Source organism: Baudoinia panamericana (assembly GCF_000338955.1).
Source record: "Baudoinia panamericana UAMH 10762 unplaced genomic scaffold BAUCOscaffold_6, whole genome shotgun sequence".
NCBI classification, from domain to species: Eukaryota; Fungi; Ascomycota; class Dothideomycetes; order Mycosphaerellales; family Teratosphaeriaceae; genus Baudoinia; species Baudoinia panamericana.
Window position 1 is genome coordinate 279,834 of NW_006911262.1, and position 25,907 is coordinate 305,740.

Sequence of the window (25,907 nt, forward strand, 5' to 3'; positions counted from 1 at the left end):
GAGAACGCCTTGACTGGGTTAGTGAGCGGGCATAATTCCGGCGCTACTCTTCAGAGACACCTCCGCATTGCAGAGTCGCGTGCCTACTTTGATTGTGCACCGCCGAAGCAGTTCCTTGACACTAGGCTCCAAGCCTTACCCACTTGTCAGCGTCTGGGAGCTAGCGACGGCATGTTATGATGGAGGCAGTCCATCTGCTGGACGGTGCTGTGTCCAGCGACGAGCAGATTGCTGCATTGAAGCGTCTCAAGAATGAGCTAGCAGGCCACGACCAACGGAAAGAAGCGGATATCAGAGATGGATTGCTCGTGTCGCTGGTCCGCATACTGTCTACGACGTTCAACCGACTGGATGGACAAGGCGCCTACGATGGGGTGACGATGAAGCACGACGATGAGCTTCGGCTGCAGGCAGCCCTGGTACTTGGGATATTGGCAAATGGAGGCACTTCGTTCGTCAGACCATTTATCGCTGCTGGAGTCCCGGATGTGCTCTCGAGCATTCTTGAGATCATTGCTCCACCAAAGGTAGTGACTGCGACTTTGCAAGCTCTAAGGAATCTCTCAGTGGCTTGGAGTGAACTCAAGGCCGCATCAGAACCGTTACCGCAGCTTGACATCTTCAATGAGCACAGTATCGATGCATATCAGATCATCATTACGCAACAGGATCGCTCTGCTTCTGCGACCCAACAGCTTCGGCTGGTTGCTGAAATCATAACCTTCGCTGCCGATAGCGAAGAGGTGAAGGCGAGACTCGCATCGTCAGACGCTACAGGCGGCATCCTCTTCGCGCTTTCGGATCTTATTTGCGCGTATGCAATTGCAGCTTTTCATCTCGAGCCTGGCGAATCTCCACGCGATTTCTTGACGCCGCCACGTGCAAGCGCCATCCCAAGCATCATGACTTCGATATGTACCATCCTGTACGGCTCGAGCTCCCGTATCTACGACTTCCTCGTGTGCGGAATGTCCCTGCGACTGTTCCGTGGTTGCTCGGTGGAAACAAGCCGCACTGCCCGTGATGGTTTCATGGTCATGGACGGGGAGCCTCTCTTGCCACCACTGCACGTTCCTGCTCTGGGCACGACGAGCTACATGGGCACATCCCGAACCTTGTCTGCCTCGGCAGCTTGGCAGCCGCCTGGCCGTCGCTATATGGAGGCTCGGAAGCACTCCAACGGCGTGTCTCTCCCTCCGAACTCTGCAGGCTCAGGCGAGCTGGTATCCTCAGCAGCGTCACCAGCGCAAATGGAAGACCCAACAATGGTCTGTAATCTGCTCCTGTTGATAGCGCGTTCTACGTCAAGCTACGGTAGGCTGGTCACTCTCAAATTGCTCGCAATTGTCAACACAGCGACACATCCAAACCTAGGCATTGCTCCTGCGCGGTCCGAATCTCTACAGAAAGTGGCGGAGCGGGTGAAGCAAATGGCGATGTTAGCTGTGCCACTTGCTGTTCGGCTTGTTCAGAATGCGAGCGAAGGCAAAGGCTCGGATGTGCACTCCAAAGAGCAGTTGGATGCTCGCCTGGTCAAAGAAGAAGCCTGTACTGTCCTCGCGCTGCTCATCAGCGAACACCCATTGCTTCAGATTGCCGCGGTAGACGCCGGAGCGATCAAGTACGTCTGTCCGATCCTCAAGAAGAGTTTCGATAATGTGGTTTTGTCCAAGCCAATGTGGTCAGCCAAATCACTACATGCCCAAGAGAGCGATGCGCCGCACAAGAGGCTTGGCAGCAGAGGCTTGCCATCCGAGATTTTGCACGCTATGCGCTGTCGCCGGGGTGCGCTACAAGCGATTGCCGCACTCGCCGACAAAGAAGATCTTCACCGCAAAGCCATCGTCGAGGCCGGCGTGGTGAGCTGCATGATTGATTCCCTCAAGCCATTCCCACCAGACTTTGCGCAGAAGCTAGCGGCCAACCGCCGTCAGGTGGGACCAAACGACGGCAACACCGTACCTGTCATTCTTGCAGCGTGCGATGCTGTGAGAACCATGTCACGCAGTGTCAGCCTACTCCGCACCAGCCTTATCGACGCCGGAGTCGCGAAGCCGATCTTCCAGTTGATGAGTCATCAGGACCCAGAAGTGCAACTGGCGGCGACCAATGCGTGTGTGAACTTGCTTCTTGAGTTCAGCCCGATGCGGGACGACCTGGTCTCGGAAGGTGTGGTCTCGGTACTGACAAGGCACGCTCGGAGTAGTTCTCCAGCTCTGCGTCTAGCAAGTTTGTGGGCTCTGAAACACTTAATGATGAACTCACCGAAAGAGCTCAAAGTGCACACGCTCGAAGAATTAGGTACCGGCTGGCTAGTCAGCGCCATTCAGGGCGAGCAAAGGGAAGTCTCTACGCTGCCAGGTGGCGGTGTTGGACTGAGCACGCCGAACGCCGCTGGAGAGCAGGTAAATTTACTAAACCCTTCTAACATGGACGTGGATGATGCGCCGGGCGGGATGAAGGACTGGGACGATGAGGATGAGGACGAAGATGGTGAGGTCATGTACGATGAGTCGTCCAGCACGCATTATCAAGCCTCCCAACTCCGCTCAACCCTCAACCCGCACCCCTCAGCATTCAATGGGCACAAGTACCTCGCATCGCCTCATGAAGACGAGCATAGTTCGGCACTCAACGCGCGGCGCGAAGACGTTGACGTGCAGGAGCAAGCACTTGACTTCTTCCGCAACTTGATCAACGGGGATGACTGCGCCTCCATGTTCGATCACCTACTGCAACAGATCGGCAGCACGAAGATCTTTGAGCTTCTCACTACGAAACTTGCACCTCTCCCAAACAGCGCACGTCTGACCGGCAGCAATCGTCCAGTGCACAACTCAACTGAGATCATCAGCGCCGCCATCTCCGTCGTCCAGCACATAGCCAATGCGGCGCCACGCCACAAGCAAATGCTGATAGCGCAGACACCACTACTGCATGCCTGGAAGGCGCACTTCAACCATCCGCATGCGCGCATCCGGGCACAATGTGTCTGGGGCGTTATTTCGTTGACTTGGATGGAGGACGACTCGGATCGCAAGAACTGTCGTTTGAGGGTGCAGGAACTCGCGAGCGTGGGGATCGTGGCTAAGGTGCGCGAGTTGGCGAATGATATGGATAATGATGTGAAGGAGCGGGTGAAGACCGCGCTTATGCAGATTGACAAGCCATGATCAAACGCACTCACTGATAACCGATGTGCTGTTTCCACGGCATTCGAGGCTCGATCATGGTCTGGAGACTTATTAACATGATGCGCAAAGGAGATGGCGAAGAAGTCAGACCCGGCGCTGGCAGGCTGATCAACGCTACGATTTCGGCGGGTTGCAGACCTCGCGCCTCTGAAAGAGGTACCGGGTAGCACACACCTAGAACGTGCTGTGTTCATGGTATGCCCACCTATTCCAGGATCTACGTGGCTTGTTGCGCTGACGGTCTCCGTGATAGAACGCGGCCAAAGTACGGTTACAGTAGGGGAGGGCCTTGAACCGAACATTGCGAGACGTAGTAAAGCCCGTAGCGGGACGATGAATAGTGGGCTTATACTCTAAATCCCGCTAACCGCTTCATATCCACTCGTCTCATCATAGGGCCTCATACACGGTTCTGATCAATGCTTGTAATCCATACGCTCGCTAGGGTCAGCAAACTGATCATACTCTCTCTGACTGGTCTCTCTCGGCGGCTCCACGTCACGATCACCAGGTGTCGGTTGATACGCTGGTGGCAAGAGATTCGGATCATGGTGAGCGCCCTCCGCGGCTTGTAGTGTCTCCCACAACTGCACGCAAGTGCCTGGCGGTATCTGAACCTGCCCGCCGAGGATCTGCTGGTTGCGGATCTTCTCCGAATGGTAGAATCGCTCGTTCTCGGTCGTGCGCTCCACAATCACCGTGCCGTCAATCTGAACGCCAAGGTAGAGGCCCTTGGACTTGGTGTACGTCCAGACCGGCGACTGGCGCTTGAAGACCTCGGAGTCCACGGTGCTTCCTCCGCCGAGCGGACCGACGGCGGCGGAGATTTCGCCACCCAGTGTAGCGCGAACACGGGTAAAGCCTTCCATTCCATGGTCGTTGTTAATGACGCAGACGCAGTCGTAGATATCTGCGCCAGCTACGAAGCCCCAACCGAGCGTGTGGATGAGGATCCCTGAGGGGGGCGACCATTGGCCGTTCGGCATCTTCGCGACGATGATGCCACTGCCGCCCGCACCGGACCAGTGCAGACCCATCCTCATGACTGTGAAGATGGCCAGACCTCTCGCATTGCGGATCACTTCCGGTGGGATGTGGTCGAGAGACTTGTGCTGCTTCTTCTCGGTGCCGTGTTTGCCGCCTCCTTGCTCCGCTTGGAAGCCATCGATGCCTGTGGCTTGTCAGTAAGGCTGTAACGGTACAGGTGGACGGAGCAGTAGGCGTACAGAAGCTGCGCAATATGCGTGCAGCCTTGTCCGCTTCTTGGTCCAATGACGAGGGCCAGAAAGCTTCCGCGCCGAGCTTGTTAGTTAGCTTGTTGACGGGCACTCCTATCTTCTGGAACCATTTGTTGCTCTCAGATTTCGTCTTCTCCCACGTCGACTGCTTGGATGATGGTTGTTGTTGACTCGCCATAATGGTGGACACAGACTTGTGCTACACAAGAAGTTGGATGGGCACTGTTGACACTTGTCGTGATCAGAATTCTAGATACCTTTGTACATCTAGGTTGCCTTCTGCTGCTTACACGTCAAGGTGGCTTAGGCAGGCACGACAATAACTTGGTGACTGGCGGCTGCCGACGCGCATGTCGCCAAGCCCCGCGATGTGACGCAATATTTGATCTCGGACCAGACCATGCGACGTAGAGAGGAGCATCCGCATTTTCAGACACGCATACATCTGGATCCAGGAGTTGCCAGGCATTAGAGATGTTCCTGGTCAAGAGTTGGGCGGGTTCCAGCGGTAAAACTTTTCGGAAACACCCACCAAGTGGCGAGCAAGCTCTGGGCAACCACGGCCAAAACTTTTCGTATCTATGAAAACCAGCAGACTGCATCTCAATTGTCCTCTCCACAAGAAGGGCACAACTGGAACACTGTCACTGAGGTTCGCGAACGTTGGTGATTGTAGGCTGGCTCAATGCTGGGTCACGTGCATTCTCCGTATTGGCGCCGGCGATAGCCGCTTTGATTCCTGAAAATGGCAAGCACAATATGGAACATGTTTGCGAGCGCTCGCACCTGCCTTTTCACACTTCTGGCAAACATCCGGAGGTCACTCCTTCCGACGACACTTCTCCACAATGTTCTCATCAACAATCTTCGCTCCGCGCTCTTGCGCATCCAGCGTGCAATCATGGCTGCACACATACGACGCGACTCCACGCAACCGGAGCCTCTTGTGAGGCGGATGGTGCACTTGAAGACCAAGGAGGAATGCCGTTTGGGCAATGAGACGATCCGGGTCTACACTGTAGAGCTGCCTAGTAAGCATGCAGAGGGGATTTTGAAGTATTGAACAGTCGCCGTGCCAGTGTTTGCTCATCATACTGACACCGCCGGCAGAGTTATCAAGGAGAACATCGAAGGCCAGGATGTTATTGACCTGCAACATCTTCGCCGCTTCGCCAAGCCAAAGTATCTCCCGCCACACGTGATTGGGGAGCGTGACCTCGTGAAGGAGATGTACGCCGTGTCACGCGCATGGGAGAGCACGCCACCGACCATGATGCAAGCTGGCCGTGCCACCTGGGAGTGGTCGCTACCCGTCCGGAAGCGCACCGAAGGACGTCCACCAACTTTGTACCTGCTCGTCTGCCCGGCAAACCTCATCTCACTCAAAGATGTGCACGACCTGCTGTTGCAGCATCCGCCGTTCTGTTCATCTGCTGACTCTTGGGCTTATCCGCTTGAGATCAAGGAGATCACAGTGCCGATGCTAGCACCAACAAGCCCAGAACAAGCGGCCGAGTGGTCGGAGCTATACTGGCCCACATTCTACCGCAAAACCAATCCTTTCGGCGCTCACCCGAGCAGCATCAGTAAGGCTGAGAGTGAGCTGCAGGAGCCAGCAACCGACAATATCGCTCTCCCGGACATGATGAAGCTCGCAGAGGAGGCAGGCACAGCGACCGAGAAGCTGGGTTACGGCATTCGTACGGGCTGCGTCATTGTCGAACGTGTTGATGACAAGACTGAGATTATCGCCGTCGCCGGTGACGCGCGTCTCAAGCCGCTTCCTAGCGAGAGTGGCTACGACGCTTCCTGCGACGGCAGTATGGTGACTGACACAAGCAATGAGAAAGGCAAGTCCGGCGGCGCCTTTGCGAAGAAGACAGCACGCAAGAAGAAGAAGCAAGCCGAGCAACGTGCGGCCAAAGCTCGTGAGGACGCTTCTTGCACATCAGGTAATGTAATGAGCCACGCCGTCATGCGCGCTGTGGGTATGATTGGCCGCAAACGCTTGCGTGTTGCCTCCTCGACCGTCAGCAAAGCCGCTGCGAAAGCCGAAAGCGCCTTCACCGCCGTTGGTCTTGATCATGATGAGCAAGCCCGCGATGCTTTCTTCCTCGACCTGCCTCTTACGCCTCTCGAGCAGCAATACTTCGAGCGCGACAATCTTAAGCCAGATGGCTATCTCTGCCTGAAGCTTGAAATCTTCCTCACCCACGAACCCTGCATGATGTGCTCCATGGCGCTCGTGCACAGCCGTGTCGGGCGCGTCATCTTCGAACACCGCATGTCCCGGACCGGTGGCTTGACGGCCGAGATGGTTAGAAACGATACCGGTCCCGTCGGCCTCGGATACGGCCTCTGCTGGCGTAAGGAGCTCAATTGGCAGTTCATGTGCTGGGAGTACACGGCAGCCGAATATGCCCTGCGTGAGAAGGAAAAGGAGAAGGCTCGGGTGCTGAACGGTAACGATACTGAAGGCCCCGACGAAGACCATCCCGAACAGAATACTACCACCGCCACAACCATCTGCACATCTAATGCCATTACTGGCTCTCATGATGATGTCAATGCTAATTTGGGCATGCCTAGCTTTACGAGCATCCACGTCTAGAAGACGCGGTGCCCTCAGGGGAGCTCCCGGCGCAGCATGGAATACGCGAGCACGACCACGTCAGTATCCACGTCAGTACTGGTAGAGACAGCATCTTGGGCGAGCGCGACGGTGGCGTCTGGTGCGATCGAGACTGCAAGCATGACTACGGTGACGTTCTCTTTTAGCGCAGGCGCATGGGGTAATGACAGAATGCGATGGCCTTACGGCAACGGTAAAACCATGCGATGTATTGTAGCTGACCTGCGCGTGGTGGAGAAATGTAACATAGCGAAGTACGAGAGATCTGTATGCAGACCACCACCGATTGATGCAACCCAACTCTATCGTACACATGCAATTGTCCATGTTACCAATGCTCTCATATGTGTCGTATTCATCTAACACCACAGACCCAGTGCCAGCCAGACTCTCTACCAACTTCATTGCATAAGTCTCGAGCGCGCCGCAAAGCGCTCCCAATATCGCGAGACTACCGAACCGCAGCGAAATGCGAGATAGCGGCCTGAACGCACTATACCACAGTCGCCCGCCTCGCTCCGATCTTCGGAGCATCCTTCCTCTTCGCCTCCTTCGCCTCCTTCAACTCCCTCAACTTCCTCTTGATCCCAAATTCCTGGCGTGGCCGACTCGCAATCTCATCCGAAGTGACGTTGCCGTAGAAGCCATAGACCGCCGTATCGGTTGGTTGCGTATACCTGTGGCTGTCTGCCCAAGCGTGCAGAGCGTTGAGGTAGTGTGCTTCGGACGGATAACCTTTATAGGGTTTCGGTACGGTTGTGGGGTCTGCGATGGTATCTCGGCGCTCGAATGCTGCGCCGGCGGGGATACGGAATGGGGAAGAGGAACGTGCTACTGTTGGCGCTGCTCGTCTGATTGATGAGGCGGGAGAGCGGGCGCGGGGTGTTCGGTCGCCATCGCCGTAGATTTCTGTTATCATTGAGGCTGATTCTGATGGAGCAACGCTGTCGGCGAGAAGGTAGCGACGGTCTGTTTCGGTAGATGGGCGCGGAGGCTCCAGCGTTTGCGTCGTTGTGGAGGTCATGGTGGCGGATGTGCGAAGGCTGTTTCAGTGACTGACGGTAGAGGAGAGGCTATAAGGTAATGGAGGTTGGAAGTAGGAAGAGTGATAGCGAACTGAATGCTTACTGTGGCAGTGATGGATCTGGGATCTACAGATGAAAACATAGCGTGTGAGGCGATTGCCCTACGGCGAATGCGATGACATTCTCCGGATGTTCATCATTCACTCATTCGCAAGCCCCCACCATCCCACTCACGCTGCACGTGCGAGCCAGCGAGCGTTTGTGGCGTCAAGCATCACCAAGATCTCGCCAATGCTGCGGGCCGTTGGAGCCGCCGGCCGAGCGCTAAAGCAACCACTTCACCACGCGTCCCAAACACTTCAACGTCAATCAGCCAGTATCGACATAAGCGTCGGTCTTCTCCCAATTCCATGGGTCTTCAGCACTTGCCAGAAGAGCTCCTCACGCTGCTGGAGCAATGGCCGTGCAGAGAACAGCAGCTTCGACAACTGTCTGCTGTCCTTTCCGTAAGCGGCTGTAGAAGCGAGACAAACGCAACAGCTAATTCTTATCAAGCCCAAACTTCCAAGTCCTCATGCCGTCGTTGTTCATGGACCACACGCGACGGGCAAGACTGGCATCGTTAGATCCCATCTCGCCAACAGCAAACTCAAGCACGCATTCATCGACTGCAGAGAATGCGTGACTGGCCGGCATCTGCTTGAACGAACGGTCGCAGTAGTCCATAATGCCGTAACCGGAGACGCAAACTCGTTGAATGATCGATGCGAGAACGTCAGCGCTCTTGTTGTAAACCTGCAACGGCTACTTGACGGTCGCGGCAAGTTTGCGCTTGTTCTTGACGGTGTCGATAAGCAACGAGAACCGTCTCCGACGCTGCTACCGGCTTTAGCTCGTTTGGGAGAAGTGGTATGAGCGTACCTACGGGAACCGTTGAGAACAATGCTAACATCACAAGATACCTGACTTAACAGTTGTTCTGATCGTTCAATACCCGCCCCCCCGCTTCTTGCACCAGACCGGCATACCGCACACATACTTCTCCCCTTACACCCGCAATCAATCGATCCACATCCTCTCGCAGAATGCACCCGACATCTTCATTGAGCCTCCCCCTGCCGACCTGGAGTACGATGAAGATGTCCACCAAGAAGACAAAGCCTGGCTATGGCCCCGCTTCTGCGCCGCAGTCTGGGACTCTCTCGCTCAGAATGCCGCAAGAGATCTTCTGGCTTTTCGTGAAGTCTGCCACAAACTCTGGCGGCCATTTGTAGCACCCATCATCAGAGGCGACTTCGGCACGCGTGACTTCAGCAGGTTACTGGTGGCTCAGCGAAGGCTATTTCAGGATGAAAGCGTGCTACTGGATTCAGTTGTTCCCGCCGTTGCGTTGCCATCGAATGTCAGGCGTGAAGGGCACGAGCTACCATATTATGCTAAATGGCTCCTTGTAGCGGCCTACCTTGCTTCGTTCAACCCGGGAAAGCTCGACGCGCTCTATTTTATGAAAACCACCGAGCGCAAGCGGCGGAAGAAAGGCGGCGGCACTGCACGTTCTGGCGGTGGGCGCCCGTCGCAGAACCGCAAGATGCCGCGACATCTCATGGCCGCATCAGCGTTTACGCTCGATCGGCTGATGTCGATTCTACACGCTATCTTACCGCATGATCTGCGCACGACCATCGACATGTACACGCAGATTGCTACGCTTACTAGCTTGAAACTGTTGGTCAGAGGTGGAGGGATTGGGAGCAGCGACCCGTCCGAACCTGGTGGTAAATGGAGGGTTGGACCAGCAGTGAGCTGGGATTATACCCAAGCGCTTGCGCGCAGTCTGGATTTTACCTTGATTGACTACCTGGCAGAATAAGCTGACCTCAAGGAGGTAAACGCACTCTCAGGGCCACAGTAACCGATCCAGCTGCTCGTGCCGTTTCACTGCACTCGCAAAGTCGACGCCGCCGTACTCAGCCAACTGTCCATCGGCGTACAGATCGTAAAGCTTGGCAATGTTTTTGGACCTTGGTGGAAGCGACTCCTGCCACTCCTCAAAATCCCAGTCGAGTGTCTCGACTGTATCCGTAGCGAAGGAGTGGACCTCAGTTTTGATTGCGGACTTGTCACCTTCCGCGGAGAGATAGACGCCGTTTTTGTTGGTCACGCGGATCTCGCCCTTCTCACCATTGATGGTCCAGACAAACGGCGTGATGCCCGGAAACGGAGTACTTCTCCGGAAGTTGACAACGAGCGACGCACCCTCTGCAACGTAGCTGGATGCAGACAGTGTGCCGTGTAGTGACAGCAAGTCCGGTACGTCACATTTTGCACTCCGCTTCGCGCCGGTCTCGGCGTCGGTGACCGCCCAGTCTGGCCGCTGAATCTGGGTATGTGCATTGGAGCTGACGTATTCTCCCAGCACCGAGTGAATGGTGTCGATCACTTGAGTGTGTCAGCAACCAGACCCTGCAAAAGTAGCGTAATATACCTACAGTGTCCGACTGCGATAGTAATCGAGTTGCCTCCAATCTGCTTATTCAGGAAGTACGACATGCCTTCCGAGACGGTATCACGTGCACTAAAAATCGAGTATGCGTCAACCTTGCTGCTTAGGACTTTGCCGATTACCCCATCGCGTAGCGTGTCTGCCAGCTTGCGGATGATCGGTGAGACCCTGCCCTGCAGACCCACGAACGTGGGCGCACCCGTCCGCTCAACCAGCGTTGCAAGCTCAGCCGCTCGCTGGGCATTCTCAGCCAGAGGCCACTCTACGAAGGCTGCCTTGCCGGCCTCAATGCTCGGCTTGACGGTCGGAAAGTGTACATCTACGCGGGTAGTGCACGCGACAAGGTCGATGTCCGGATCAGCGGCGAGTTCCTGAGGAGAGCCGTAAGCCTTTACATCTGGCCCAAGATCGAAGCTTTCGATGGATCGTTTCGCGGCCGCTTCACTCGAGTTGAGTAAGGCGACGATTTTGTACTTCTGTTTGCCCCGATTGGAAAGAAGGTAAGGGAGGTGAGCTTCCGTTGCCCAAGAGGTTTTGGCGGATTGGGAGAGGCCGATAAGTGCGACGCGGATGGGAGCCATTGTAACGGCTGGATGCACTCAATGCCTGCATCTAGGGTGCTCGACTCAAGCAGCTAATATACAGGCGGTGTTTGCTGACTAATGTGAACTCTCATGCGTCGGTTGGTTATGGATGGAATTGTTTCGTGGTCTCAGCTCTATTGCACCATTCGTGCTGACAAATGCTTGTATAGCTCAATGTTTGCCGCCATCCCACAACATAAGCACGCTGTCGCAGCCCTATACATCATATGTCAGCCTATCAACTCAAGTTCTTCATGGAATATGTTGCAAGAGCTTGCGGTGACCCCGGGATGATAGCGCGCCTACACGGTTCCCACAGCTCCCGTCCGTTTCATGAATTGAGCATGGTGGTGAGTGCTGTCTAAGTGGCTGCTACCGACCATTCCAGGTGCTCTTGTTGACATCTTCTCGCGTCCGGCTGTCAGTCGATTCCAAGCTTTGTTGCCTCCATGGTACACCCATAAAACCTCTGCAGCGACGAACCCTGGACCAACCATATGCCCGTTGTGCGTCTCCCGCTTGCCTTGAGTCTCGACAAACCGCGCATTGCTCGACATTTCCAAATGCGCACGCAGGGCAGCTTCGTCGACAGCGGACATGTCTTGGAGATGGTCACGTAAAGCGTTGCGCGCTTCTTCGGTGCCGTAGCCGTGTTTGACGCCGTAATCGTAGCACTTTGCAGTCGGCTGCTTCGTTGCAGACGATGATGGAGAGTGGACGGTGCCCAAGTATCCTGTTGTTGTTTAGACGATCTTTGAGCAGGACAGAACTGTCCAACTGCAGCTCCGCTTCTCGAGAAGCAATGTCAGACGCTAAGGTTTCAATCATGTTGACCGCCGTCCACTCGTCATCAGACAATGCAGGATTTGCACTGAGACCGACAATATCACAGTACGCCGCGGGGATTGCCGCGTTCGTGGATACGCCCAGTAGCGATGTCCAGCCTTTTGGCACTTTGTTCGCAATCGGTGCGGAGTCTACAATCATTTGCCGAAGACCTCATCAGGATAGTCTGCCAGATACTGCCCGATCAGCACGCCGCCGTATGAGTGGCCGACAAGCAAATAAGGCGGAGCAATGTTCGCTATCTGCAGCATTTGGTGCAGATCTACAGCGATGTTCCCGGCTGTAGGCGGTTTGGTAGGTTGATCAGATCTATAATAGCCGGCACGTTCGTACGAGTAGACGCGTGCTGTGCGAGACACAAGGCGTTGGACGGCGACCCATTCCTCCCAGGAACCACCTAGGCCGTGCTCGATGACGATGGCAGGCTCGCCTGGTCTCTGCCGTGCTGGTCCGGAGGCTTTGACGAAAAGGTGATGGCCATCTGGGAGTTTGACACGCCCTTCCTTGTGCGCTCGTGTCCAGTCGACTTCAACCATGCTCAAAGTACTGTATATCAGTCTCGGTCAACAATATGGGAGAGGGTATCAAGGCGCTGCAGCTGCTTCCAACCTTGAAGTACTATGAAAGGTTCTGCTACATGCCTTAAAACCGGATTGTGACGTTACCTGTGAGCGCAACGACTGCCTCTTCTTTGAATGCTACAAGTTGGCGAGGGCAACGAACTCCGGTGCCGACGGCGTTCGGTTTCAGACGTCACCTAAGCGTGATACACTCTCGTCAGGATACCTCGCAGTGCCGCCGCTACAATTCTCAGCGCTCCCCGCAGGACGTCAACGTCTTGCCGATTAGCAGAATGTGTCGAGCTTGAAGGAAGATTGTTTGCGTGTCTCCTGTCAACCACGTGCCCCACAGCAGAGATACACCGTTCCAGCCACGTTGGCTAAACTTCGCGAACGGGGGTTGAAACTAAGGGTCTCCACCGAATTTTCCGACTGGTGTCAGCGATGAAAGTGCTGCTGTCAGGTACGGGACTGTACTGCTGGTTATGCATTGTCTGACCGTGTCGTGGGTGTTCCTCGATGATTTGATCGTCATCCACGCCTGCTGTGCCTGTCATGACAAGGGGTAGCATGATGCCTTGATGAATCCAGCCTGTGCAGTGGGTTAAATTGCGGGGTAGTGGCAGCAGCGCCAGTCCCTTAATAGAGAGAAGAGACGTTCAAGCAGCTCTCGAGTCCATACGTCGTCGATCAGCCAAGCTGCGAGTCAGATGACAGCATTGCAACATCGCGGATCTGCTCACCACCCGCCGAGTGAAGCTCACCTATCACCAATGCCTCGAGTCTCAGTAAGGTAGAAACCTTATTACCTCCATAGGCGCTCGAATTGGGTACAAGGAGAAGGTACATACCGCCCGTGCCCCGTGCTCAATTTAGGGAACCTGCTATCGTTCACACGCCTCCACACTGGCTAGCGTCGCGAAGAACTGATCCTCAGCCCTTCCGAACCTCTTGCGAACACATTGCCAGGGTCGACACAAAGTCATCGTTATCCTTCCATGAAGAGCAGTCGTATGGGGCGGTTAGGGTGATGCAAAGGATCGCCTAACACCGGTGGACTGCCGGTCTTACCGTACCCTCCAACATCTACACTATCAACCCGCCTAGATCGCACGGACAGCGCTCGCGACCAACGTCTCTGCACCGGCGCTCGCTTTTCTCGCCTTGTCGCGTCATGGCATCACGCGACAACAATGGAGGCGACATGGATGCTTGGAACGATCCGGTCTTCCAGTCCACTACCTTTGACGAGTCGATGGCTACTGACTCGCCAAACTACGACTTCACCCTACAGAATTTCACTCACTTCAACGACGCTTATGACGACTCTACCGGCTTGAATCACCGCACACCTTCGAAGACTGGCTGGGACATGGTCTCCACTCCAGCGGCTCAGCAGCAGCAACAGTTCGTCGGCATGCCTGTCGGCGCGTCTGCGGAGAGCTCCAGCCAGGACTCTGCATCTGACTCGTCGAGCAGGCGAAAGAGGAAGGTAACAGAATCACCAATGTCAGACACGAACACTGAGCTCGGCATCAAGAAAGAGGATTCCATGATTGGAGGTGCGCATATGGAGAAGGTGCAGTCATATGGCGTGCCTACTCGACCCATGAACCAACTTTCGCTCGATCCGGAAAGCGCGATGGATTCCAGCTTCGACTTCAACAGCGCCGCTTCAAGCCCAAGCGCGCCGCGCGAATACAACCAGGCTGTTTTCAGTACTCAAGCCCCGCGTCTCCAGAACAATACTGCGCTTCATCGCTACCAGCCGTCGCCGGTAAGTGTGAGCTCCCCTCACGCCAGCATGCGTTCTGATACTGACTTGACCAGACTATTAATCCGCATATCTTCGAGTTTGGTGAGAACAAACCTGCTGTCACCGAGGCGATGTTACTGAGCGGCGCCTCGCCGAATGCCGTGACTTCGACGCCTAGCTCTGACAGTAACGAGCTGTTCGGCACTAATTCAATGTGGGGTGCACTGAACCCAACATGGTCAGGCGACACAATGAGCACTCAGTACGCTTCTCCAGCGACGTACCGCTTTCCAGCATCGCCCAGCGTGAATGGCACGGCATCTTCGGTAGTTTCGCGCGGGTCAGTAGCACCGCTTGGCAGATGTCCATTGTACATTGCTCCAATCTCCACCAAGTCTCGCGTGGAAACCCAGATCAACGTGCACATGATCGTGGAGAACTTACCGGCAAATATCGAGTGGCTGCATTTGCCACTACACACCATCGCCAAGTCGAAACTGCTTGCGAAAGAGGATTACGACAAAAGCAGAGTACTTGAGCTCCACGTCTACCTTGTCTGTACAAGCGCGATGCAGAACCCGCAACTACGGGAGAAAGCGCTGAAGCGTGCTGCCGCTCAGAACAACTCTGCAATCCAGCGCCGTGCGGAGCAGCAAAAACGCACCGTGGACGAGGAGAAGAACGACCCGAAGAATGTGGATGAAGCTGATAAGCCATTGAATGGAGGTGAGGTGCGCATTTGCACCAACTGCATACAGCGCGAACGCAAACGAGCAGGCCGCAAGAAGCTCAAGAAAGAAGAAGAGCAACAGCACTGGGAGCGTTTTGAAACCGAGCGTGTTGTCGTGTTCAATTCGAATGAGTACCTGCCATTCAAGCCCTATGATCCGAGTCAGCGCGACACTGCGCTGAGCGACGATCAACCGTATTCGCCACCAGAGGGTGCGATGCAGGTGCAGGGTGCCATGCGCATTGCGTGCTACTGCCGGCACCAGAGTGAGAAGGAGGGTTTCCGTGTCATATTCACGATGAAAGATCAGCAGGGTAACGTCGTGGCGCAGCAAATGTCGGATTCAATACTGATCACGGACGATCACAAGACGCACGGATCAACCTTCCCTGCCGGACTGACTGGGGAGATGTTCTACACGAACCCGGACTTCGCCTCGCCTGGTCTTACTACTTCGCAATCCATGATGCATCTCCCACAGCATGGCATGCCGTTCAACACGTCCAAGTCCATGACCGATCTTTCAGCATTCGGGCAGCAGTTCAACCCACATAGCCACATCCACCAGATGCCAAGGTCCGGCTACACATCGCAAGCAACATCGGCTACCATGACGCCCACGAGCTTATCAAGACCAGCATCGCCTACTGGTGCAGGCCAGATGGGACCTAACAAGAAAAGGAAGTCGTCGGGAGCCGCGAACAACCATAAGCGTCTGCCTAGCGGCTTGCAGATGACACCACGTGTTGACACGAACCAGCCACCGTCGTCGAACATGCCCTCCGCTATATCCATGACTTCACCAGTGTTCTCACCCTCTGCAGACGGCTTCGGACAGTCATACATGACGATACCGAATCATAACGGTCCTGCCCAGTTCTACGGTAGCGGTCCGCCAACACCAAGCGAGAACTACCAGCAAGGCGGGTTCACGGAGGCGCAGCTTCAGGCGCACTTCAATCGCTCACAGAACGCGCAGGCATACTTCTCGCATCCTTCGTCTGCTGTGCCCAGTCGAGCCCAGAGTCCGACGCTCCATCCATCTCGGCCAAACCTCCCAGCATATGCCCGTCACCCGATCCAGACTCCTACGAACATCCAAGGCCGGCACGCATACCAACAACATCTCGCCCACGCATCTGCCGGAGCCGACCAAGACCAGATTTCGACGCCAACGATAACCAAGATCACGCCAAATGAAGGGCCGACCATGGGTGGGACGGAGGTCTCTGTCTACGGCTTCAACTTCCAAAACGGCTCCTCGGTGATGTTTGGCGATCAGCAGGGCATCACAACCTACTACGGTCCTCAGGCACTTCTAGCCATCACTCCGCCGAGTAGGCCCGGCGGCGTGAATGTCGCAGTCGTCCCTTCTGCTGGCCTGCAGCAGCCTCAGAGTGGCCAGTATATGGCTCATTCTGGCAATCGCCAGATCTTCACCTACTCGGACCGGGATCCGCAGACGATGGAGAAAGCGCTGAGATTCTACAGTCTGCAGCAGAACGGGTCGGCCTCACAATGGCAGCAGACTGCGGTGCATGCGGCGCAGCAGTATACCAACCAGGAGCTCGGTCAGAGCAATATGAGGATTCAAAGTGAGTACTAGGGTTGCGAGCTTTTGTTCCATATCGCGGGCAGGCAGGCGGGCAGGCAGGCGGTGTTCAGTGACGACGACAATCCCAGGGCCTGGAAGCGAAGGCATGCCGGTAGCGAGGCGCAAATGATTCCAACATTGACATGGTAAGCACTGACGTAAAATCTGGTGGTGGGCGCAAAGTGAGGTGAAATGCCGCCAACAGAGCGGATACTCCGGACCTCGAGCGGGTCTAGAAGACGATCGGCTTTCAGCATGGTGTTGAGGGCGCATGCACGTTTCGTTTCTCCAGCCGGTGAGCTCATAGCACAACGAAGCAGTGGACATAGCGGGCTGGCGCTGAACGGAGTTCAGCTATTTCTGTGTCCGCCATTGGGCAGCAACGCTGTGTATATGCTGTGTTGATAGCCCACGACGCTGTACAAAGCACGAGCGCTTCCGCCTCCACGTACTACAGCGATGCGCTGGCCGTCGTTTTGGCGATGTGATTCCAAAATGCTTCCACTGGGCGGTACTCGGCTGCTGCAGTGAACAAAGAATGCATGATCATGATAATGCCTGAGGGACTGAGTCTGCGGCACGTGGAATCGTTTCATGCAAGCCTGACGGACAAGTCACAATGCGGTTTTCGCAAGAGGCTTCCTACGGGCATCGCCGAGGATGCATCTCGACGCGCGATCGTCGTATTGGCATTCCCGAAAAGCTGCCCCTCGCACGTGGAAGGCCGTTGGGCTTGCAGCTCTCGGCATTGTCTTGGCTCGCCGAAGACGCCGTCCGCGTCAAAGTACTGGGTTGTTTCGCCTCCGCTCTGATGGCGTGGCGGCGTTCATCGCTAGCGTTCTGTTGTGTGACATCGAGCAGTGGATGGGTTTGCGAGAGACGTGACCAATCGCCGAATAGTGCCCTTATCGACCACCTTTCTCGGACTCTGGGTAGTCAGCGTATGCAGGCAGCCGGATTGAGGGACTAGTGGAAGTAAAGTTGATTGGACCCACCACACGCAGGTTGGTGTGCATGACGGAGAGCAAGGTGGACTTGCACATGTTTCGCGCAATGATCACCCAATGAGGGAGCAGGAACAAGCGACTGTTCGACCGTCTGATGGTGGTGCGAGCCGGCTACACGCTGGAAGTTGACAGCTCTGTTCTGTTGCTGCTCGTTTGGAGTTGCTGTGAGACCAGAGACGTGCTCACTCATTACAAGTGTGCGATGTAGTGGCGTAGTCCGACCCCGGCTCACCAGAGCAAGGTACTTTCTCACGAAATCAGCCTCCAAAGCGATATACGAGCAGTGTGCCAGAGCCGCCACCACAGTTTGTTACCGCGAAGAGTAGCTGCAAGGGGCGTTTGCAGTCGGAAGTATCTAAGCGAGGCACTAAAAGCTCTCTGTCAAGATGAGCTGGGGGGTCAGGACGCTCAAAAACGTGCCGCTACCCTCCCGAGTGGCTGATCTATCACACCATGTAGTCTGTAGGTCCATGTTCCCAATGACCGATCTGAACCGATGTCGTGGATCAAGGTCAGGCTACGACAAGCATTGACAGTAGTCACTGTTGCCGTCGACGCGGCCATGGGTCGGAGCGTGCCCGTACTCAGCCTGAGACAAGCCATCCATGAACTCTGGTGGGCGGTAAGCACAAGCTCAAGAGATCAGCGACCGTTGAGAAGATCGCGGACTAGACCGCTAACGGGCCCGCGTGACGGTGTCGGTAAAGTCTCCGAACCTTCGCGGTGAAGTCCACCGTTAGCATCGATGGTGCTGTTGCCTTGGTTGGTTTTCGTTCATTCGTCGAGACGAATAGCCTTTCGAGCGATTCAGTCTTTGCCTTTGGCGACGCTGCATCCTCTTGCAGCGCCCAAGGCGTTCAGCCTGGATACCGACAGCCCGTTTTTTCAACTCTCGTACCCTCGGTTACAGCGCCAATACGCTAGTTGCGGCCCGGGAGCCCAGGGTTAAATGAACGCTTGGACCGGTCTTCACCAAGCGGTGCTGCGGGTGTGGAGATCGCCCGAGTTTCGTGATCCCGCCAATACTGTACCGCCTGCACCGTCTGCTTTCCCTCTTCTACTTCCTTCACGACGTTGACTAAGGTCCTTCATTGCAATCGGTCACCAGGTGGGAGGGCTAGGGCTAGGACTTGTTGCGGGATCCGGAGCAGGACAGGACACGAATTTGTTTGGTTTGTTCCGGTTCGAGCTGACGCTGCATTACTCGCTTCCTCGGACAGTCGCCGACCTTTGGGCATCACTCGCTACGCCTTTTTCGTCTTACGATTCTGTAGGATCCAGGGAACCGGATTCTATACACGGCGTCAAGGACACTTGCTCGTGAGCGCGTCACCACCAGGAATGTGATTGTTGTCTACAGTCCCTTGCATTGCTGTCTCCCAGCGCGCTTGTCAGGTCATCCTTCGCGCCGTCTACCCGGAAAGTCTCGCTCCAGGCCCGCTCGCTTGGGTTTCCGATTCTCCGCCTAACGACCCTTCCACCAGGTTAACAGCACTGCGGCTGCGACACGCTGTCGGTGGACGTGATTGTTCGTCGTCGGCTGGTTGTATACTCAGGCACCCGTGTGCGCCACGCAGACTTCACGCCGAACAAGCCCATCGTGTGGATCTCCGGTCAACGCAATGGCTTCACGACGCCCTACAGTCATCCAGGTAGACAATGAGACCACCAGCTCGGCCTGTAGAGTTACCCAGGAAGGCAAGCAAATCACTTACCGTCTCAAAGTACTTCAGCAACCGGCGCGTGCTAGAGCATGCGGCGCAGGCGCGAAATGTAAGCGGCTACTTTAATCTCTGTAAGCGACACAACTGACTGAACGCAGCATCTGCGGACAGACGTCCTGTCGATCCACCGCCCATCGTGGAGCTCAAAATCTTCGATGGCGAAGGCACCGACAGCGATATCACATTCCACATGAATGCTAATTACTTCCTCTTTGCAACCCTGGAGCAGGCACGCCCGATCGCTCATGGTCGCGTGCCTGACGACAAGCAGCAGCGGCTTACGGTTCTCACTGGAACGCCTGTTGCTGGCATGGTGTACCTTGACCGCCCTGAGCCTGCTGGTTACTTTATCTTCCCAGATCTCTCTGTCCGCCATGAGGGCAAGTACAGATTGAGTTTCAGTCTGTATGAGGAACTGAAGGACGTTAAGGACGACACTAAAAGCGAAGCGTCCGGTATCCGGGCCGGCTCCCCTGCAGACGCCCATGTCACGCACCGCCTGGAGGTCAAGTCGGAGCCCTTTACTGTGTACAGCGCGAAGAAGTTTCCCGGCCTTACCGAGAGCACAGCACTCAGCCGGATGGTGGCTGATCAAGGGTGCCGGGTCCGCATACGCCGCGATGTGCGGATGCGAAGGCGCGAGACGAAGTCAGGCAAGGACTGGGATGAGTACGAGGATGAGACGGCGCAGGCTCGAGCGCGGCTGTCAGCGACACCTGACGTGCCCTTCCGGGACCCAAGCTTACCTTCAACGCATGGCTTCATCGACCCCGTTGCGAGACCAAGATCGGCCAGCAACGCGAGCCACCAGTCACTGATTGCACCGTTGTCTCGTCGTACCTCTAGTCATGACATGGCGCAGGGATTCCAGCCTTTTGGTACGGCGCCGCATACGCCACAGAACGTGTACGCGCACTCACCTCAGTACGGACCTCCACCAAATCAACTGTACCCTCAGCCAGCCTATATGCCGCAACAACCGCCGGCCCCATCGAGCATGCACCCGCCACCGCCTCATTATCCCCAGCAGAGTTACCAACCTCCACCCGCGACTGGACCGCCACAATCGGAGTACTATGATTACGCGCCTCCGCGGCCTCCACCAGCGCAATACCCGCAGACCTCGCCTACCGCCGAGTTCTCGCGAATTCCGCGCATGAGCGTAGACTACTCGTCTCACCTTCCGACTGACTCGCGACGACCGTCTGCAGCGTATACTGCAGCACTCCCCCCGCCCCCTCCACCAGTCCATTATCCTTCGCAACCACCTACGCACCCATTTACGCCTACTCACACCTACCAACCAGCTCCACCGCTACCACGGCCTCAGCACGGTATGTACCTGGAGTATCAAGGCCAGCAACCGATCTTCGGCGCTCAAGATTCCTTTGCGAGCCGAGCATTACCTCCCCAGCCCGTCCAGCCTCCAGCGAGAGCTACTGGCGCTTCTACGCCGTTGAGCACATCGCGACTATCGTTTGACCAGCGGACAAAGCCGCAACTACCGCCCATACAGATACCAGACATGTCTGGCGCGATCGATCCTTCGCCCTCCCAAAGCATGCCATCTGACGCGCTGTTACCGACAATCTCCGTGCATGACTCTCGGAAACGCCACCACGGTTCCGTCTTCCGGGAGCCGCATCAATATGAGCCGATGCGGCAAGGCGCGCGGCCAACCGACACTTACGCAACGAGTCCGATTGCCATTGGCAACGACGCGGACGATTGTGACACCGCCGAAGGTAGCACCTTCCCAGGGAAGGTCATGGAGTACCGCCGTGCGAATGGTTTGCACATGAAGCGGATGTTACCGAGGCATAGCGGTGAATGAGGTTATGACAACGTCTGAGAATGCAGCTTTCAAGAATGTGGTGGTATTATTTTCTGGCGGGACGAGTGTAAAGCGCGGTGTCCCTGGGCTACTGGAGGCGGTTATTTTGAGTTCAGTTTTCATCACGTCGTCTTATTGGTTCACTAAGAGCCTAGATTGGAGCTTGCGGGACTTGGTCAGTTTGGGTTGCAATTTGGGATGACCGCCTAGGGAGGCTGCCGGCATACGTGCAACGGCAAAATCGCGCGGATTTTTATGATATCCCTTACTATGTATATGGCCATCTGGAAGCGAAGCATTGTAGTGCACCAACATGCGCATAAGACGCTCCATTTCACTGCAGCCCACCTAACATGCATGCTTAATATGCTGACAGACTGTGTTTTTCAGCGGACCGCGTGCCGTCTCCGGATTGGAAGCAGCGTCATTAGCTAAGAACCACCTTGTAGAGTTCAGGCTTGACGTCGAGCTTGGCATCTCCTCTTTCACTACAGGTGATGCTCAAAGAGCTTGACGAGCAAACGCCAGCTAACATCCTGCCTAAAGGTCCAGCCCGCGGAGCTTGAGGTGTAAAGGGGGCCCGTCATGAGCGCGATAGCTCGGCACAGTCTCGCAAAGGTACATTAAGTCGGTGCAGCCACCTCATCTGAAGGTTCCGGGACTAACACGTACTGCTACTCTTACAATGTCGACCTCCAATCCAGCACCTGGTGTGGGAGGCACTGCCAAGGACGGTGGCCTGTCCACTGCCGCTACGGTGGCAGATGGAGGCCCCTCTGGATCCAAGCAGGACGGACAGTACCTGCCTGAGGATATGGAGTCTTCGGAGACACCGTCCGTCCTTCCAGGATCGAGGAAGCTCGCAAAGTAAGCGCTAAATAGAGGTAGCTATACTCGCAGCGAAGCGAATGCGAAGACAAGCAACCATGCTCCCGGAGTAGGCGGGACCGCTCAAGATGGCGGTCTCAGTACGGCGGCTACTGTCGCAGATGGTAGGTTCGTTTACCAGAAAGGGCAGATCATGTGCTGACCGCGTCGTTGTTCTTGTATAGGTGGGCCCAACAACAGAGCAGAGGATCCGGACTACAAGCCGCCGTCTTGAATAGCATGAGTTGATGTAGGCGCAGCACCCGATGCTTGCGTGTAGCGTAGCTTCGTCGGATTTTTTTGATATGTGCAAACCCATCAACAGATGTTGTTTTCCTTATCGATATAGTCGACGAAACGTTTTTCGTCGTCGGACTCTCGCTACCGCTTGATGGCCGCTATATCTTCTCAGCTCGATAGAATCTTCTCTACCCGGCGACCGGGTAGCTTGGGTAAAGTCGGCATCTTGACCTCTCTGCCGACCCTTTGCACCTGTGCAACAGCATCACCCAGTAACACTCTCACCGCGCCTTCCAGCCTGCGGTCTTTCTTGCGCCTCATGTAGAGAATGACAATCCAGAGTATGACGGCGTCGGCGACCAGAAGTTGTACAGCCCACCATCCAAAGCGCAACAGCCAACCTAAGAGACTGCGTTGTCGTTGTTGCTTAAGGAAGCGTCGTGACTCAAGCTGTTCTCGAAGTGCGGCAACTTCCGTGGTGAGCTTTATCAGCGAGGACTCGATACGTTTCCGCCACCGAGCCTCGCCAGGGCGAGATGTCTGAGATCCTATCATAGCATAGCTTGCATCTTGACCAGCGTCGCCGCCGGCAGCGTCTGAGCTGGCACCCAAGTCGCCTTGGTCGACCTGTGAGACTCGCGCATCAACGAACTCCTCCTTCTCCTCCATAGCTTCCTCATCATCAGCTTGCGAGACGGGACTTAGCACCCTCATCCGCGATCCAACTCGAGGCGTCGGAGGTTCCATCGCTGCGGCTGAAGAGCTTATCCCACCGTTACCGGAACTGCTGATGTAGCCGCTCCGTTCCAGGTTCTGAAGCGGACTACTCCGTTCACTGTCGCCCGAGTGCTGGCTATTGTTTTTGATCTGGTCCCAAACAAACTCAAGCTCCTCGACTAAATCGCGAGCCTCGTCGGTGCCGGAAGCGTACTCGTGCATTGTCTGAATGAGCTTCTCGATATACCTCCGCTTTGCCTCCGTCCTCGTGAGACCTTCGTTGTTTTTCCACGCGTCCCACTTCTCTTGCTCCTTTCTCAGGCTTTCCTCCGACATCTGGGCAAACGCTGCAGAAGAGGCTGCTGGCCGTGCTGATAGCGTGACCACATCGCCTTCCATTGACTGCTTGTACAATCCATATAGGGCAAGCCGGTCCGCAGACGGTGGCTTTGTTGAACCTGGTCGGATCTTGTTGACAGTATTGAGCGCATGGCCGAAGACTCTATCGATCGAGTCCGCCATCTTAACCGAACAGTCTCTGATTACGTGAAGCCTTCAACGGTGAGGCTTGATATCTGGTCACAGCTGGCCCAGCCTGGACAAGCATGATGCAGATTCAACTCGTCTTTACGGGAGGCGCTCTAGGAATGAAGAGGATATAGAGGTATTTCTGTAGCAGTACATGTGAGAGGTACGAATGTGTCCAACCTCGGCTCGGGCAAAGTCATGACGGAGGGTTTGCTCAAAGCTCACCAAGCGATTGATCGAATCATACCAACCACTTGATAGCGCATCTACACCGTACTAGATACTAGTATGTCGAGAACATTAAGGTTCGAAACTATCAAACGCGACGTCTGTGGTCACGCGAACGGGATGGTCGCAAGAAGCTGTGACGCCTTGCTTGTTGCTCTGTCGCCTCGGATAACGCCATCGCATCGCTTCTATATAATGGGTATCGAATGTCTTCCCAGAACGCCACCACTATGCCAGACAATTCGTGGTGTCCTAACACTTATTCTTCCTCCTTGTCCTTGCTGATAGCCTCTCGCCACTTCGGTCCATACTTGGCCGTGAGTAAGACTCCGGCAGCCGCCAGAACCAAGAAAGCCGCGCTGATAGTGCTGAACCAACCGACTCCTATGGCTTCGATGACCGGCAAACAAGCAGCCGAACCCGCAGCAGCGAAGAAGTATCGTATCACATAGTTGCCAGCCACCACCTCAGCGCTCTGCTTTTGCATGACATCCAGACAATAAGTATTCAAGCTTGGGAAGCAGAACAGCTGCGCAACGCCCTGCACAAACATCACGATGACCGGTAATGGGATGCCGCCGACTCTCTTCTCGATAGACCAGCCATAAAGGAGCATACATGCCGGTATCACGACTCCCATGGCGGTCAAGCATGAGTGCAGCCGATCTTCCGGTACGCGTACACCGCGCTTCTCGATCCACTTCTTAACCACCGTATCGGCCCATCGTCCGCCGAAAAAGGTGCCCACAAGGTAGCCGCAGCCTGGTGCAATGTAGAACAGCCCAGACTGTAGCGGCGACGTTAGCCCAAACCGTGGGTTTAGGACGTAGCGGATCGGTGTAAGCAGGCTATACATGTTGAAAACGAGACTACTGCTAGCTATACCAGCAATAAGTAGATTTGGGAAGCGGAAAAGCTTGATCACCCTCCACGGATTGATCCACAACCAGAGCTTGCGCACTTTTTGAGGTCGTGAGAGTCCAACAAGGTCCGCTTTACGAGCATGATGGATCGTTTCTGGCAACAACGCCACCACAAGCACTGACGCCGCGGCTGCAAGGGCGGTTTGTAGCCAGAAGATGTCCCGCCATGGCCGGTAGGTAACGATGATGCCGCCAATGAATGGACCCAGGGCTGGACCTATCAGCGTTCCGCTTAGAAACCATCCGTAGGCGGTTCCTCGTTCGACTGGTCGGTAGATGTCCCCAATGACCGCGGCTCCGACGCTCAGAAAGGTAGTCCCTTGAAACGCTGTCAACATGCGAAAGACGAAGTATGCCGCAAGGCTCGGTGCTGCCGCAGAACCGGCGCTGAAGGCAGTAAAAGTGATTGCGGCAATCGCCAGGGGCCACTTTCGTCCAAATGTCTGGCCGATTGGTCCCCATAACAGTGGTGAAAGACCCATAAATACCATATATAGTGCGTTAGAGATATTGAAGATAGCGCCGGTAGTGTTGAACGTTGCTACAACTTCGGGAGACGCCGCTAAGATACTGGTAGAGCTTATAGGAGCCAGGAACGAGCAGAAAGAGAGGATGGACACAATGACGATCTTACGGCTCGATGGTAAGCGGTCGTAGATCTCGTCACCGTGCTCGTAGTGTGGATTTTGATGAGTATCGGCTGCGTCGTGTGTAGAGACATGCGACCGTACGTGGTGTAGGTTCGGCCGTTGGTCCTCAAGATCATGCTCGACGTAGCTTGCTTCTTTAGTAGGAACCTCTTCCGGCCGTTGAGTCCTGTCATATCGCGCTGCAGGTACCGGGAGAGGTTCCTCAGCTGACTCCAAGATGTGATGTTGCTTTTCGGCCATGGTGCTGATGGTAGCGCATGTATTTCATAGATAGTGGTACAGGTCTTGTCCAACTCGCGGAGCAGTGAGAGTACGGTTTGGTGGTCGCGAAGGGCAGCAAGTACGATAAGAAAAGAATAGAGAAAAGTAATCTCCCTTACCTATAATACCGCATGCAGGCGACGGTCAACATACACCGAGTCACCGGGAGCCATTGGCCGCGCCGAGGTCGGTGGGCGCGAAAACATCGTCTTTTGGCGACAGAAAGAAGGTTTTCTGGCAACCTCGGAAAGCCCCGACGCGGGACA

The 25,907-nt window shown here is 55.4% G+C and overlaps 14 protein-coding genes across 14 annotated transcripts; 7 read left to right on the forward strand and 7 right to left on the reverse strand.

Annotated features, from left to right (window-relative positions):
- Nucleotides 1-167: 167 nt before the first annotated feature.
- On the forward strand, nucleotides 168-3,173 carry BAUCODRAFT_69825 (uncharacterized protein; the record flags this gene model as incomplete). Its single annotated transcript, XM_007678079.1, has 1 exon — nucleotides 168-3,173. A coding segment is annotated over one exon (3,006 nt), but the record flags the coding sequence as incomplete, so codon positions are not given.
- Nucleotides 3,174-3,416: 243 nt separating this feature from the next.
- Nucleotides 3,417-4,927, reverse strand: BAUCODRAFT_468219 (uncharacterized protein). Its single transcript, XM_007678234.1, has 3 exons — nucleotides 4,723-4,927; nucleotides 4,421-4,654; nucleotides 3,417-4,365 (listed from the first exon to the last, which is right to left on the reverse strand). The coding sequence occupies exons 2-3, from the start codon at nucleotides 4,608-4,610 to the stop codon at nucleotides 3,611-3,613; spliced, it is 945 nt and encodes a 314-aa protein (XP_007676424.1). The 5' UTR covers nucleotides 4,611-4,654; nucleotides 4,723-4,927; the 3' UTR covers nucleotides 3,417-3,610.
- A 460-nt stretch (nucleotides 4,928-5,387) lies between these two features.
- On the forward strand, nucleotides 5,388-7,043 carry BAUCODRAFT_69706 (uncharacterized protein; the record flags this gene model as incomplete). The annotated part of the gene is made up of 5 exons (XM_007678070.1): nucleotides 5,388-5,488; nucleotides 5,543-5,630; nucleotides 5,733-6,225; nucleotides 6,358-6,461; nucleotides 6,525-7,043. The coding sequence occupies 5 exons, from the start codon at nucleotides 5,388-5,390 to the stop codon at nucleotides 7,041-7,043; spliced, it is 1,305 nt and encodes a 434-aa protein (XP_007676260.1).
- Nucleotides 7,044-7,300: 257 nt separating this feature from the next.
- BAUCODRAFT_469676 (uncharacterized protein) lies at nucleotides 7,301-8,317 on the reverse strand. Its single transcript, XM_007678235.1, has one exon. The coding sequence runs from the start codon at nucleotides 8,086-8,088 to the stop codon at nucleotides 7,558-7,560; it is 531 nt and encodes a 176-aa protein (XP_007676425.1). The 5' UTR covers nucleotides 8,089-8,317; the 3' UTR covers nucleotides 7,301-7,557.
- Nucleotides 8,318-8,499: 182 nt separating this feature from the next.
- BAUCODRAFT_69523 (uncharacterized protein) lies at nucleotides 8,500-9,959 on the forward strand (the record flags this gene model as incomplete). Its single annotated transcript, XM_007678064.1, has 3 exons — nucleotides 8,500-8,595; nucleotides 8,645-8,998; nucleotides 9,048-9,959. 3 exons carry the CDS (start codon nucleotides 8,500-8,502, stop codon nucleotides 9,957-9,959), a joined length of 1,362 nt encoding a protein of 453 aa, XP_007676254.1.
- Nucleotides 9,960-9,986: 27 nt separating this feature from the next.
- On the reverse strand, nucleotides 9,987-11,173 carry BAUCODRAFT_70124 (uncharacterized protein; the record flags this gene model as incomplete). The annotated part of the gene is made up of 2 exons (XM_007678095.1): nucleotides 9,987-10,528; nucleotides 10,579-11,173. The coding sequence occupies 2 exons, from the start codon at nucleotides 11,171-11,173 to the stop codon at nucleotides 9,987-9,989; spliced, it is 1,137 nt and encodes a 378-aa protein (XP_007676285.1).
- A 986-nt stretch (nucleotides 11,174-12,159) lies between these two features.
- On the reverse strand, nucleotides 12,160-12,558 carry BAUCODRAFT_147913 (uncharacterized protein; the record flags this gene model as incomplete). The annotated part of the gene is made up of 1 exon (XM_007678236.1): nucleotides 12,160-12,558. The coding sequence occupies one exon, from the start codon at nucleotides 12,556-12,558 to the stop codon at nucleotides 12,160-12,162; it is 399 nt and encodes a 132-aa protein (XP_007676426.1).
- Nucleotides 12,559-13,756: 1,198 nt separating this feature from the next.
- On the forward strand, nucleotides 13,757-16,674 carry BAUCODRAFT_147914 (uncharacterized protein; the record flags this gene model as incomplete). The annotated part of the gene is made up of 2 exons (XM_007678237.1): nucleotides 13,757-14,359; nucleotides 14,413-16,674. The coding sequence occupies 2 exons, from the start codon at nucleotides 13,757-13,759 to the stop codon at nucleotides 16,672-16,674; spliced, it is 2,865 nt and encodes a 954-aa protein (XP_007676427.1).
- Nucleotides 16,675-16,764: 90 nt separating this feature from the next.
- On the forward strand, nucleotides 16,765-17,185 carry BAUCODRAFT_468573 (uncharacterized protein). Its single transcript, XM_007678238.1, has one exon. It carries the CDS (start codon nucleotides 16,855-16,857, stop codon nucleotides 17,065-17,067), a length of 213 nt encoding a protein of 70 aa, XP_007676428.1. The 5' UTR covers nucleotides 16,765-16,854; the 3' UTR covers nucleotides 17,068-17,185.
- BAUCODRAFT_468572 (uncharacterized protein) lies at nucleotides 17,186-18,012 on the reverse strand. Its single transcript, XM_007678239.1, has 2 exons — nucleotides 17,658-18,012; nucleotides 17,186-17,588 (listed from the first exon to the last, which is right to left on the reverse strand). The coding sequence occupies exons 1-2, from the start codon at nucleotides 17,857-17,859 to the stop codon at nucleotides 17,305-17,307; spliced, it is 486 nt and encodes a 161-aa protein (XP_007676429.1). The 5' UTR covers nucleotides 17,860-18,012; the 3' UTR covers nucleotides 17,186-17,304.
- Nucleotides 18,013-18,844: 832 nt separating this feature from the next.
- BAUCODRAFT_467987 (uncharacterized protein) lies at nucleotides 18,845-21,355 on the forward strand. The gene is made up of 2 exons (XM_007678240.1): nucleotides 18,845-19,442; nucleotides 19,492-21,355. The coding sequence occupies exons 1-2, from the start codon at nucleotides 19,292-19,294 to the stop codon at nucleotides 21,225-21,227; spliced, it is 1,887 nt and encodes a 628-aa protein (XP_007676430.1). The 5' UTR covers nucleotides 18,845-19,291; the 3' UTR covers nucleotides 21,228-21,355.
- Nucleotides 21,356-21,912: 557 nt separating this feature from the next.
- Nucleotides 21,913-22,329, forward strand: BAUCODRAFT_24090 (uncharacterized protein; the record flags this gene model as incomplete). Its single annotated transcript, XM_007677793.1, has 3 exons — nucleotides 21,913-22,094; nucleotides 22,128-22,219; nucleotides 22,280-22,329. The coding sequence occupies 3 exons, from the start codon at nucleotides 21,913-21,915 to the stop codon at nucleotides 22,327-22,329; spliced, it is 324 nt and encodes a 107-aa protein (XP_007675983.1).
- Nucleotides 22,330-22,502: 173 nt separating this feature from the next.
- BAUCODRAFT_69929 (uncharacterized protein) lies at nucleotides 22,503-23,573 on the reverse strand (the record flags this gene model as incomplete). The annotated part of the gene is made up of 2 exons (XM_007678085.1): nucleotides 22,503-22,874; nucleotides 22,962-23,573. 2 exons carry the CDS (start codon nucleotides 23,571-23,573, stop codon nucleotides 22,503-22,505), a joined length of 984 nt encoding a protein of 327 aa, XP_007676275.1.
- A 312-nt stretch (nucleotides 23,574-23,885) lies between these two features.
- BAUCODRAFT_139120 (uncharacterized protein) lies at nucleotides 23,886-25,620 on the reverse strand (the record flags this gene model as incomplete). The annotated part of the gene is made up of 2 exons (XM_007678241.1): nucleotides 23,886-25,527; nucleotides 25,570-25,620. 2 exons carry the CDS (start codon nucleotides 25,618-25,620, stop codon nucleotides 24,067-24,069), a joined length of 1,512 nt encoding a protein of 503 aa, XP_007676431.1. The 3' UTR covers nucleotides 23,886-24,066.
- Between the last annotated feature and the right edge of the window lie 287 nt (nucleotides 25,621-25,907).

Excerpts from the sequence above, each read along its gene's own strand:
- BAUCODRAFT_468219 (XM_007678234.1), bottom strand. The coding sequence starts at position 4,610 with ATGGCGAGTCAACAACAACCATCATCCAAGCAGTCGACGTGGGAGAAG. Across the intron at positions 4,366-4,420 it reads ACGCATATTGCGCAGCTTCT|GCATCGATGGCTTCCAAGCG; the intron begins GTACGCCTACTG and ends GACAAGCCACAG.
- BAUCODRAFT_469676 (XM_007678235.1), bottom strand. The coding sequence starts at position 8,088 with ATGACCTCCACAACGACGCAAACGCTGGAGCCTCCGCGCCCATCTACC.
- BAUCODRAFT_468573 (XM_007678238.1), top strand. The coding sequence starts at position 16,855 with ATGCCGCCAACAGAGCGGATACTCCGGACCTCGAGCGGGTCTAGAAGA.
- BAUCODRAFT_468572 (XM_007678239.1), bottom strand. The coding sequence starts at position 17,859 with ATGAGTGAGCACGTCTCTGGTCTCACAGCAACTCCAAACGAGCAGCAA. Across the intron at positions 17,589-17,657 it reads TGCACACCAACCTGCGTGTG|TCCGAGAAAGGTGGTCGATA; the intron begins GTGGGTCCAATC and ends GACTACCCAGAG.
- BAUCODRAFT_467987 (XM_007678240.1), top strand. The coding sequence starts at position 19,292 with ATGGCTTCACGACGCCCTACAGTCATCCAGGTAGACAATGAGACCACC. Across the intron at positions 19,443-19,491 it reads ATGCGGCGCAGGCGCGAAAT|CATCTGCGGACAGACGTCCT; the intron begins GTAAGCGGCTAC and ends GACTGAACGCAG.